A 13546-nucleotide genomic window follows, 5' to 3' on the forward strand; every position below is an offset into this window, starting at 1 on the left:
AACAATGTAGAATTTACCAATAGGCATGATTGCTGGCCAAAACAGACCTTAAGTGAAATCCCCTGTTTCAGAAAGTTATGCCAAAATTTGTTTGATGCAACTTCTAAATTATATTCTAAGTGAAGGACTGTGGCAAAAGGGGTAGAATACTGTGTTGGTTTGGAACTTTTTAAAAGTGCATATATCAAAATGGAAAGATGAATCAGTTACAGCTGAGCTGGGTACATAGGGGAATGTGGTCAGCTCTTATGGATTAAATTGTATCAGTTTGTACTATTTATTCAGAGCTTCCTCTAGTCATCTGTTCTGCATGTATGTAAAATATGTATCTGGTTACTTTCTAGACTTCGCTGAAACTTTTTCAGTGAAGTTAACACCTTACATTCAGCAGACAATTACTTATAAGCTAGTTTTGGTTATCATAACAAGATGTAGAGGAAGGAAATAATATTGTTTTAAAAATGAAACCCGATAGTTAAATTTGAATGAAAAGGATCAAAATGAGAACTTGGAAAGAGTTCAAATTCATCAGAGAATTGAAACGTTTATTGCATTCGCATCATGTTCTACACTTCCCAGTAATGCAGATAACTATCTTTGTTATGGCTTGTTGTTAACACTTACCAGTTCAGACACTATGGTGACTAGTCTCACTGTTAGAACCTGTGTGATTTGGTGCCTCATCTGTACGTGTAAGCTGCTTTTTTTTTTTTTTTTTTTTTTTTTTTTAAATTTCTGGTATGTATGGTGTTTTTTCCAATAACCAGCATTAAAGGGCTTTTTCAGGGAGAGGGTGCTGTGGTAGAATGGTGATGAGACCATAGCTGACAAGCCTAAATAGGAGTTTGAAACTTGTCTGTTAAGTTTGCTTTGTTTCCTGCAGGTCTCTCAACATGGACTTTGAGAATCAAGACAAAGAGAAAGACAATAGCAGCGCGGCTGGGTCTTTTAATGGCAACAGCACCAATAACAGTAAGGGTTAGCTTTACTCCTTATCTTTCTTTTATCACCTCAGTGTGCTGCATCTTCTTTTGCTTCATCTGTCCCTGTGTTTCAGCTACGTGTATTCTAGATTCACCTGGTACAATGGCACTGTTTTGTCTAGGCACTTACCATCTTGCTATGCACTAATACTGCTATCTAGTTCATGCCCACAGAAGCTAAATTTAAAATGTCAATGTAACATTTCCATACCGCATAAAAATTGCATGCTGCACAATTTGTCAGGTTTTACTGGAAATGGAAACAGCTTTACTTTCAAAAAAACCACCACACAGTTCTGAGAAGGGAATGTAATTTCTCTTTGTCTGGAGTTTACCACTATGACGTATTAGCCAGTCCATAAGCAGTGAGAGATCTCATGGTATGCTAGCAAGTCCATAAGGATGATTCAGCTTTATCAATAGAGAAATTGAAGTATAGAGTTCACATGGCTTTGGGCAACTCATTTATAATGGACAACAAAATATGTGTCTACACACAATCTATTCAGAGTGGGGATTAACGTGTCAGCTCCTACGTGGTGATTGTCCCCTCTGTAATCTATAAATAGATTCCAGGCAGCTTGACAATTTGAGATGTACTGTTTTGCAGGTAGAAATATGTACATGAACAGTTAGAGTAGAATACGTTGTACACAATGTGCTGTAAATTCACACCTGAGTTTAATTTATAGCAATTTATATGGCCATATTCTGAGAACAGGCTCTAGAATGAATAGTTTCCGCAAGCTTAGAAGACAGGAGTGAGATATATGAGCAACCCTGTGCACAAAACCCTGAATACTAAGTTTACTTTGTTTAAAATAAGAAATATAGCTTAAAAAAAATATAAGTAACATATGTTGTATGTGTCTTTTGCTTTTTTTGCTTTTTGTTTTTTTTTAATGTAGACTTTTAGAATTTACATAGTTGTCAGAGCACTGCTTCTGCTGACAACACAGAGCAAAGTGTTTGCTGTGCTTGGTGATCCAGGAATGAACAGTTGAGGCTTTTGGCATCTGGGAAGTAAGAGATGGCAGTCTGGGGCTGGGGAATAAGCACATTAAGGGGATTAGCTGTCAAAATGATCAGAAATGAAAAGAAGAACTTTGACATTTAACGCTGCAGGCACTGATTCCCATATGCCAAGGTGGTTTGTAGTGTGTCATTTCTGGGGTTTTGTGTTGTTTGTTTTTTCTCTTGGGAGTTGAAGGGCATGTGAATAAATGCTCTTTCTCAAAGCAGGAGAAACTAGATGCAAGTCACAGATTAGAACACAGAATTTCTGTGTCTGCACACTGTCATCACTCAGCTATCTATATTGTACTTTACTCTTTTGTACCAGACCTCAGTAACACAGAAATCCCAAGCGACTGAGTTCTGCTTTTTACTTTTAAAATTTATTGTGCTACTTATGTTGAAGAAGAACAGATCCATGACCTGAACTCATAAATGACCATACAGTGCAAGTGTCATGGCTTCCATGCTCATTGTTTAGCTTTTCTTTTATGAAAATGGTTAAATACTTCTGACAGATACACTCACTACAGCTTCGTATTTCACGTGTGTTTGAGGTTTTTCAACAAACTCAGATACATTGGTAGGTAACCGTTATTTAGACAATGTACCACTCTTCCACAGAAAAAAAAAAAAAATAGACACATTCCACACACCCGCACCCCCACTGTGTATATTTACTTGTATGTGTATGTCTGTGTATACGTGCGTACATACATATGCACAGATATTCTGCTCGATAACCTAAAAGCTTATCCTTAAAATCCTGGGACTGGTAAAACCCTCCTTCCTACCGCAGTGTCTAATTAATTTCAGGATAACACCGTGATGTTAAGCTGGTTTTAGATCTCATCTAGGTCTGAGTCTTGTATTAATTTTTCATTAGAGACATTTTGGATGCTTCTTATCAAGTGGCTACTTTAGGTGTTACCTGTTATTTGAATGCTATACAAGTATAAGTATGTCTTGTATTTTTAATTGGGTTACTACTTACGGCTTCTTTCCCCCCACGCTCATGATCAAATGTAAATACAGCTACAGAGACTGGTTAAGTATTAGAATTTGCAGGCATAGGTGGGGTTTTCAAAGCCTGATCTCAATTTTGTTAGTAATTCTAAAACCTCATGGTAAAATATAGTTAAAAATGTCCTGTCCCGTTATTAATATCCCTAGTAGTCATACTGCATGGTTGAGGTGCGGGAAATAATCAGAATGAAATACTTCAGTATCTCTGCACTGTTTAAAATTGCTTCCAGCTATAAAATGTGAGCATGAATTTTTGTTGGTTTTTAGCATAAAAGGTGATTATAGTGCACGATGAACTGAGTTGATAGTTTCATAAACAGGTAAATGGCTTCGGTGTTTTTTGAAAACTGCCCTGTATTGTGAGGCTTGATGTTATCTGGTGATTGCAATCAGTGATGCAATTTAAGTGCATGGTGGCCTTCACCCAAGTGGAATTTGAAGCTGTGGCACCCTTTGCATGAGCTCAGTCAGCCTAATGCTTCTGCAGCTCTGCTGTTGGTCAGGCTTTTTACCTCGTGCTGAGAGGTTAAATAAAATTTTCAGATGCTCTGTTCAACACATTTATGTTGCTCAGGGTAAAATGAAGGAAATATATAATTGCTATATGATCCCTCATCCCTAAATAATGTTAATTTTTGTAACTTGTTATTCATTCTGTCTATGGCACAAGAGAGAAGTCATACATTTTCTTTCAACTTTCAGTTCTTGGATTCTGTAGAGCAGGGCTGTTGCTGTACACACCCTGCCACTGTGATCGTGCAGTTTAGCTGGAGTGTTTTTGCACAGACTGCTGTTCTTGGTTATGATAGCGCATGAGGATCTCGGAGTAAGCGTCTGTTGCACCAGCATTGTACTGGAATATATTGTCAGAGTCCTCAATTGTGTTGGTGAGGACAGGCTGTCGATATGTAGGTGGTAAGAAATAGGCCAAGTTAAATGTCACTTTCTTTCTTCTGCAGGTATTCAAACCATTGATTCTACCCAGGCGTTGTTCCTGCCGATCGGAGCGTCTGTGTCTCTCCTAGTTATGTTCTTCTTCTTTGATTCAGTTCAAGTTGTCTTTACAATATGCACAGCAGGTGACTAAGTTTTCTTCTCTTTATAAGAATTGGAATAGAACAGAAAGTGTTGATATAATTAAATATTGTTGATAAGAATTATAATACGTGTCATAGTACATTTAAAAAAAATCATCAGGTTTCACGGTTGTATTTTCCTGTCTCTGTAGCTATTAATAAAGTGACAAGTATTATTTGAGAAGTATTTTCCACTTAGAGATTTGCTAAACCTACGCAACTATAAATTGCCACAGTTTCGAAAGATGCTGGATGTATTATTTTACGTAAAGTTCACTTGTTTATAAATCAGTGCTCAGAACTGTACATGGTATTTCATAATTCAGGTACTTTATAGGATCATAGCATAACTCTGGAGATCCTATCCAGTGACTTCTTTTCCTAGTTTAATTTTGGTTTTTGCTTTTATGCAGTTTTTCTTTGTTTCAAGGGTACCTCTGCTCTCACTAGCATTTTGAGTATTAATCTTTTACACTGCTTGAGTCTAGAACAAAAATGAAGCTGTTGTCCGCAAATAAATTGGAAGTCCTCTGCTCCTGTTTATTATTATTTACATTTTGTCACTTAAATAAACAGCAGGGCTTTGATTTTTGGAAAATTTTGGCCTTTTGATCTTTTTGCAGTTCTTCAAGAGACCAGCTGCTGTTCAGGGTAGCAGGATTCTTCCTACTGCTCCAAATATGCAGCAGCTTTCAAAAATTGTACTCCTCAGTCCACACATACTGAGTCTGTGAAGATTTTTAAATCCCTAAATACCTCTCATCCTCTCCTACTTCTTCATGTATATGCAGTGCAGGCTTTTCCCTCACGACTTAACTCCTGAGCTATGCATCCTCTCCAGCCTCTTAAACACAGCTGATGTTGATGGGTGAAATCTAAATCTCTGCTCTTGACACGAGTCTTAAGACTCCTATCGCTAATTCTGGAGGCACAGTCCTGTAGAGGTTTGTTGAATACTGCTTTTATAACTTTGACCTATGACACCTATGTTCTTTCCTTTTAAAAATAAATTATTACTTCAGATAAGTTCTACTGTATGCTAGATATTAGGGGAATATATATACACACATATATATGATATTGTAAGGGAAGACTTATGAGAAAAGACAAATTTTGTCAATTTTATTGGTCCGTTTATTTCCAGAATGACCTTGAGGTGTAACTTTATTTGTAACATTTGTGGTGTGTAATTAGATGATACTGTGTCGGTTTGGGCTTGTTGGCAGGTTTAAGAGGATGGAGTCTGTTTGGATCAGTGCTCTTGGTTGTCCTTTATTCTTGAACCTGGTTTTATGACACTTCTGTGCTTTTCCTTGGTCTCGCATCAGGGGGTGTCATTAACCACAGGGGACTTTGGCCCCAGAACCTCTAAAATGCAAAGCTTCCTTAGAGGCTATACAGCAGGCTGCGGACCCTCGTGGAGCTGGGAACCTGGGAGCTGTGGGACTTGGTCCTTCTGTCCCCTGAAGCTTAAGTAGTGCTATTTTACGTCCTCTTTTTGTAGATTTTAGAGGCTGTTGTGGGGGGACTTCTAAATTGTAGCCGATGTCTGGTTTCTTAAACCGCTCTTAAATCGTCCTCCCACAAAGATTTGCCTTTCAGGGAAGAGACAGGAGCAAGGGTAGGTACAGCAAGCAGCCCAAGGCCAGGACCAGCTGCTAAGCAGAGGGCAGAGCTGAAGAGTTGGCGCGTTGCCTGCAGACAGGAGTTAAGCCGATTGAATAATAGGTATTGAGACTAGAGGGAAGAGAAAACTTATGACTGGAAGCCTGGACAGTCAGGAACGAGATTGAGAGTGGGTGCTCGTGTGTCTTTGTGTGATTACATATTAATTCTTAGATTCTCTGAATGAGCCCAGCTTTGGGGTGGCAGCGGTTGGGGATACCAGGGCAGGAGGCGCAGGGTTCCCTGCTGAGAAGAGCTGGAGGGGAGGAAGGGGAAGGAGAGATTCCAAGGGCAAAGAAGGTTGGTTTGGGGTGAGGAAGGGTCAGTCCCACTGTGGTGGAGAGGGAGTAGGGAGCAGGGCAGGCAGCGAGGCCTGCGGGACTTGGGGCAACAGGGGCACAGGTTTGCTGTGCAGCGTTCTTTGCCAGGCGCCTCTGAAAAGGTTCCTAGTTCAACGTGTGCAGAGTTGCCACACTCTTCATTCTTTCTCTACCCATTCTGCTTTTTTTTCTCTCCTCTCAAATGTTGTTAGAACTGTGATTTTCCATGGTGCTGTTTGCATACAGACACTTTTTTTTTTTAATTGATCTTTTTTTTTTTTTTTTAAAATCTTCCTCCTGCCAGAAGGGGGTTAGAATTGAGGGGTAAAAAGTTGTGGTTTGACCAAACCAATTTCTTTTCTCCAGTTGGCTTAAGCTGTGTACTAAAGAGAATGTTTGATTCCTTCCCATTATCTTCATTTGAGGAGAGAAAAAAAAAAAATCCCTTTTAAAAACCAACAACAACCACCCCAATTTTTAAAGGAATGAGTAGAGGACGGCACAAAGATTTGGTTTGCAGCATGCAGAAAATGTCAAGCGATTCTTCCATTTTCATTTCAGTCTGTTCTTGCTACAGCAGTTTTGAATGTGTGCTGCTGACGTGTCTGTGTCTCCACGCCCTCACTCTTCAGTCTTTTAAACAGTCCCCAGTACAAATTCAGTGCTATTATTTTTAAAAAAACTGAGAGGAAAAATGATTATAAATACCAGCAGTTACTAAATGTTTTTACAAATGCGTGGGTGGGCTAAGTATGTTTCTTAAAAAAGAAAATGTTTATGGAAATAGTCTATTTGGATATTTATGTATTTCTATTGCCCTGTTTTCAAAAACTTAAAGCATTTGGTATTTTAAAAAATTTAAGTTGCCAGCTACTGGATATAGCTTATTTTAAGTTGGACTGTTTCAGTAATGAATAAAGGGTTTTGAGTGAGATGGGGGGGAAAAAGTGACTATCTTAGTTAAAAAGTGGCAAAAAACCTTTATTATGCTGACTTAGTCTGTGTCATATGTTGAAGAATCTTAAAAGAAACTCAACCAGTTTGTAGTAAATTCTTTTTTTTTTTTTTGACTCGGAATATTTGAAAACTGTTTTTCTTGCTGACATGATCATGAATAGCTTTAAGACTTTTTTTTAAGGTTTAGGGATGGGGCGTTGCATTCCTTTGAGAGCTTTTATTTTGATTGAAGTTTGAAAGCGTACTAACAATTGAAGTTCTGCAGAAAATCTTGGAGCCTTTAGCTGCTCTTGCTTTAATAATACTGCGGCATATGATAACAAGACGTTGTTGCAAGAGCTTTTTCAAATTGGAGAAGCTTGTTTGTGTACTGTAGAAATTGGGTCTGAATGTACTAATATTACCTTTTCTTCCTTTTTCTAGTCCTTGCAACAATAGCTTTCGCTTTCCTTCTGCTCCCGATGTGCCAGTACTTAACACGGCCTTGTTCACCTCAAAACAAGTAAGGACTTGAGAAATCTTTTGCTCCTCTTCTTGTATGTTGTATTTATTTCTTTTAATGAGAATTCTTTAACGGAGTCTTGGATTACGAGCATTAACCTCAGGGCTTCAGGGCTGATGTTTGTGCATATTTTTTGTGCCAACACCATGTTTCCACATTGAAACTAGGAACCACAATTTCTGCAAGTCACGCACGCCAGCCTGGGAAATGCGGTACCATTGCAGGAGACTAGATTTCCCAACAGTGGTTTTTAAGAAGTTTGGCTTATTTTGGCTGGGATTTTAGAGTTTGGGATTTGGTATTGGATTTTAATGTTTGTTAACGTTGGACTATGGATTTTAATGCTGGCTCTTTCAGAGACTGTAGTTACACTGGTGAAAATTACAGTTGTTAATGTCGTGTTTTGAAACTAGGTTTTGGTTTTTTTTTTTACCTTGTGACTTTTACCATGAACTTGAGTTCATGTTGCAAAAAGCACTATCTTATAAGATGGAAACAGAAAATAGCATTCGTGGTAACAATTTCAAGAGAGGTGCCAGGATTTACAGGGTTTTTTCCATCTCTGTAGTTCAGGCTTTACGCACATGATTTGAATGCGAGGAAAGCTTTTATTTTGTTGCTCTTTTGGTACCTATTTGTGGCAAAGGAACTTCCCTTCAGTTGTTCTTGGCATCTTTCACCAGCAGTTGAGCCTCGTTCCAACAGCGTCCATTTTCTGTTCTTTAAATGGAAACATAAAGTCTTCTAGCTCATGTTTATATGTTGTTCCTAGGATTTCCTTTGGCTGCTGCGGGCGTTTCACTGCTGCTGAGTTGCTCTCATTTTCTCTGTCTGTGATGCTTGTCCTTATCTGGGTCCTAACTGGCCACTGGCTCCTTATGGATGGTGAGTATGTGAATTGAGGGATTTTACTACTGGTTTGTGCCTGTTCTGACACATCCAGTCACCTGGTGATGATTGGTGAAATTTGCTAATATTAATGGCTTGCTGAGTTGTAATATTGTGTGGTAGACTCCCTGAAAACAACCGCTGTCAGGAACATGCAAGGGTAGTGTTTGGGACACCTGTTTTTCTGGTTTGTAAAAGCTTCCAAGGAAGTGCCAGAACACTCATGAAAGGTATTCTGCACCTGTGTGGTGTAGGGTGAATCACCAGTTTTAGTTAAAGGTGTGTGGAGACAGTGGTTGTTTATGAAACATAACTTGATCTTAACAATCTGGTTAATTTCTGCTGTGCGTCTTGCTGTTTATTGGTTCAGATGATCAAATAATTTGTTGTGAGACAGTTCACAGTAGCTGGTTGTCTTTGATCTCTTTGATGCTTGCCATGGATGGTGAGATGGGTGAAGCTGGCAGGCATCCAGTTGGCTTGAAGGTGTGATTTTTTTTTTTTTTTTTTTTTTTTTTTAATGCTGGTTGAACTGAATTCACAGCTTACTGTTCCAAAAAGGAGCTTTCCTTCTCCCCTCCTGCCTTCCAGATCTCTTGTGCTAGCTCTGGCACTCATTTAATCACATGGTAAACTGATTCAGCTCACTAGAATGGCAGCGTACTTTTTTTTGCCAGGCTATTTTTCTGCTGCTGCAGTGAGATGAATTGGATTATTGTGCAGTCAGGTATGTGCTAAATTTGGCAAAAGGTAAGTGGCAGCATGATGGGATCTGAGAGGATGGAGTGGATATGATAGCAAAGGCATGAAGGGGTAGCCAGGAGCAGGACCTCTGCTTCTCGGTAGTGTCAGGCAGCTAAATTGGCTTAGGACATCTCATGAAATGGCACCCTGAGGTTGTGATTGCTTGAGGAAAAATAGCTGGGACATCACCTGCCTGTGAAATTTTGTTGCAATAGAAAACATAGATCCCATCAGCTTTCCAGCTCCTCCTAAAAGATAGCAGCAGCAGAAAGTCCTTAGCACTGAAACCTCTTATGGCACCTTGATTATTTCTTCTGTGTATAGGTGTTGTGTTTCATTCATGCTTTTTGCTGCTTTAAAAGCTCCACTTGTTAGGGAATAACTTTTAAAGTACCCAGATACTAAATGAAAAATGCAATGTTTGTTTTGTGTTAAGGAGAGTAGCCCACCATGAAATCAAGGGTGATTTTTGATCTGCAGTAGCTACAAAGCTAAATGGAGTGTCAACTGTGGATTTTGGTAAAATATGAAAAGACTTGTCTACACTGAGATATCGACAGAAGCATTTATTTAAAAACAGCAATTTTTGTAGGTGCTTCAGTGTGAAATAGTGGGCTTTCAGGTAATTAATCTGCAGAGTACTGAACTGCTGGTGCAGTGAGGTTTCTGGGTTTTATTTCTCTTGGTAGTTGTTTATGATTTACTGAATTGTGTTGATACCATCTAGCTTTGGAGTATTTTATGTAGTTTATATTAAGGGAGTTTGTACTGTATAGGTAAGCCTCTTGTCGTTTGTTCAAATCCAATTAGATCAACATTTGTCAGTGACATTGAACAGGGAACAGCTTTTATTGGCCTTCGTCAGGGAAACAGACTCTGCAGTTTTATTCCTCATACTATACTGCTGCAAGTGGGATCACACCATCTCTGCCTGTACCCTTTGCTTCTCTGTAAGCGAATACTTGAGACCGCAATTAATCTTGTTTGGAGGGAAATGTGGGCAATAAGTACTGCTCGATAATATATGCAAGTGGAGCACTTGCTCGACTTTAAGCTGTTGCCTGCCAGCTGCTGGGTGTGCTGTGATCTAGCTCCTCCTCCCCGCTTGCACAGGGATGATCTTCTGTTTCGCTGCCGGCAGAAAATGAAACAGATGTTGTGAACGTGCTTCACATCGCTTGGGCCGGCAGCTGGAGGGAGAAGTGGGGCAGGCATTTCTTCTGAACAGTACACCTTGATTTTTGTGTGTATAGTTTGTTGTTGTGCAGTTGATTCTCCTTATGAGACATGAGTATTTCTACTTTAGAGCTAAGTAACAAGGAGGGGAAATAATTCATGGTAATTTCCAGTCCTTACAAAATTGGGGTATGGCAGTTCCCACCAGAACAGTCTTCATTTCTCAAGTACTGCAATTCCCCTGTCTGCACAGTAGTTGGTTGAACTGTTTCTAAAGCCAGGGACATTTTACAGGATAGAATGAGCAGATACTGTCTCCAGGGGCTTGTTCTGGCACGTGGTGATGTACATTTATAGGTCTAGAAATGCTTATTTCTCAGAGCGGATTGTTTGATGACAGAATCATCAAGGATGGTCACTGTCCCCTGGTAAAGCCTGGTTAAAAGCTTTCCTAAATAGTGGACATAGCTGGAGAGTACAATGGGAATGCTGTGGATGTATGCGGTGTCTATCTATAGCTACAGAGTGAACTGAACGGTCATGGATACCCTGGGAACTGCTGCAGACCTTCACTGCTGCGGCAGTCGGGCGGAGGCTACTTCGTGACATGTGTTCTTATTCCCACTCTAAAACACACTTGGAGAGTTTTATAGAAACATGATTAGATCAGAACTTCCGTACCTGTTTCTTTCAAAAGTCAACTGGTGGCTTGTGGGGGAAGTTCAAGCCTCGCCAGCTTGCATAATGCTTTGTAAACCAGACACCACAGCACCAGCATCTCAGTGGTTTCATCTGTTCTGGGTGCAGTAGTGCAGTAAAGCTGAAAAATATGCTGTATCTGGAGAGTCTAATCACATATGCAAGAATATTCTTAATCCTCAGAATATCCTTATTCCATAAGGAGTGTGCTTGCAGGGATTCTGTAGTTCGTTCTGTTCATTGAAGGTTAACTCAGTCAGTTTTTTCTTATTCAGCTTCGTTAACCCGTTGCCCAGCACTTCCAACCCAGTGCTACTGCTCATGTGGCTATTTTACATTTCTTTCTCTCTTTCCCTCTCCTTTTTTCTTTTTTTTTTTTTTTTTTATTTAAATGATTTGGAGTATACTTCAATGGAGATCTGCCTTATATACTTTGTCAACACCATCCATGAGCTTGGATATGGATGACTGTTTCTTGTATGATTTCTGGACCTTTTAATTGGAAAAGGAAGCTGGCTTCCATTTAGAGAAGCCTGTTGGTGGTTTGACTGCACTTTGGCCTATATTACTCGTACTTGCTCTCGGGCATTCTTGCTTCCCTTCTGTTTTTTAAATTTACCAATATTTCTTAAAGCAGTTGCAAAACTGCATAATTACTAGCATGTGTATTTCACTGTCTTCTAAAGGACTTTTTGTCCATCTCCTTCTCTACCTGGTATTTGCTTAGTTTGATAAAAGTGTCGTGCACATGTGCCTGCATTCGTTTCAGTGATAGAGAAATAGAGCGTGTGAACAATAGATAGAACTTCACGCTGGTTAAAATATTTCCACTTCTAGTTAATTATAACCTGGAAATCCTCTCCTAAATATAGGCTTGCTTGAGCTATTATTAACACTGGCTTTAGAGAAACTTCTTTGATTTAAGACAGACTGTTCCCTTGTATTTGCTCTCCTGCCAGAGGAAGTCTGTAACTGAAGGCTATATGGAATTACTGAATGCAGTTCTTTTTCTCACTGCTTTGCTGTGTCAAATTCTTTACACCTCGATAATTTGCTTACATTTTATAGCTAGTTAGTTATGCAGCCTGATTTGGGGTACATTTTTATCTGAGTAATCCCATTACTTCGTTACAACTGGCAGCCGTGACACTTCGTGTTGTGCTAAGCTGGTCAGTTCTCAGAAGATAAGGTGGGTTTGGCAAAGTCATTGCCGGGATGCAACCCCTGGGCACTGCAAGCAGCCACACTGGCAGGCGTCTGCTGGCACTTTTTTCCCTTGAATCTGTACGGAAATGTGATGGAAGAACTCCACATCTTTCAGGTGAAATGTAAGCATGAGGTCATTTCACAGTTGCATAATTATAGCGTGAGAATCCAATGGTTAACTTGTAAATTTTGGCCTAGTCAAGTTATCGCGCTGGTGGACATATATGTAATGAATCAATTTTCCCTGTGGTTTCAGTTGGTCAAAATAAGATTATAACTTTTTACAAATTCTATGTCATTTACAAGTCTCTGCATACTTAAGTGTAATCTGGTCCCAACAGGGCTCCATTATTCCTTGTAAATATACTGATATCATAGATGAAAGTTGATTTACTTTTTAAGGGTTTGTTGTTTTGGGTTTTTTTTAATTTTAAGTATCTCTTTAGGGATTTGCTTGGAACCAGTTGAAATATATTTGATTATCAGTTGAGTATCTGTGGTAGCTAAGGCTAGGCTTAAAGAAGCAGGAAACCACACAAATGTGAAGACTGGGAATTTTTTTTTTTTTTTTTTTTTTTTTTTTTTTTAGTGTAACATCTTAGTTTTCTACCCTGACAAAATTCCCCTTCGAACAGAACTAACATCTGAGCTGCGGCTGTCGTTCAGCTCGTTGATCTGGCTGAAAACTCACCCTTGGGAGAAGGGTTAAGAAAAGAAATTTTTTTCCCTGTTGGTAGGTAGGCTTTCACATAGATTTTTGTTACTGGGAAATCCCTGTATATCTAAATGATAATATTTCATAGTTTGTGTTCAGGCAGTCTTACACAATCTTGCCCAAGCAGAAGATTGGTTTGAGTGGGTTTTTGTCGTATCATGTTCTAACACGCCACGTAACCATGCTATTTCTGAATTGAGTCAAGGATTTTATTTATTTTACGCATTTACTAGAAAACCTCTGAACTGTGTAAAAGTAGAGGTTTACATTTGGGGGACAAAGAGCTCCAAGTTGTTTTGTTGCTTCTGTTTTTAGCTGGGTAGTCAGTGTTTTACGGGGAGACAGAGTCTCTAGGACACAAGACATGAAAACAGGTCTTTGTGGTGGGTAGTGGAAGCTGAGTGGAATGGGCAGTTGTGCCTGCAGAGGCATTTCTGCTTCCATGGGAACATGTTCGCAGTTGGCCATTGAATGTATTTTGACTTTTCTTAACTCTGGCAAGAATTTCACTATCTGGAAATAGTGGACAGTCATCTAGCGCACGCGGTGCTGTACAGGTGCAAACAGAGGCTTCT

At 39.4% G+C, this 13546-nt stretch overlaps 1 protein-coding gene across 2 annotated transcripts in view; it reads left to right on the top strand.

Annotated features, from left to right (window-relative positions):
* The window catches only part of SPPL3 (signal peptide peptidase like 3), a 61596-nt gene that overhangs the window by 42056 nt on the left and 5994 nt on the right, over window positions 1-13546 (top strand). The window contains exons 3-6 of one of the 2 annotated variants that reach the window (XM_052795502.1): window positions 884-978; window positions 3983-4102; window positions 7465-7543; window positions 8316-8428. In XM_052795502.1, coding sequence (XP_052651462.1) covers window positions 884-978; window positions 3983-4102; window positions 7465-7543; window positions 8316-8428 — 407 coding nt within the window. The remainder of the gene's footprint in view (window positions 1-883; window positions 979-3982; window positions 4103-7464; window positions 7544-8315; window positions 8429-13546) is intronic. The other variant, XM_052795504.1, reaches the window with a different exon arrangement.

The sequence above is a fragment of the Harpia harpyja genome, chromosome 9 (genome assembly GCF_026419915.1).
Source record: "Harpia harpyja isolate bHarHar1 chromosome 9, bHarHar1 primary haplotype, whole genome shotgun sequence".
In the NCBI taxonomy this organism is placed as follows: Eukaryota; Metazoa; Chordata; class Aves; order Accipitriformes; family Accipitridae; genus Harpia; species Harpia harpyja.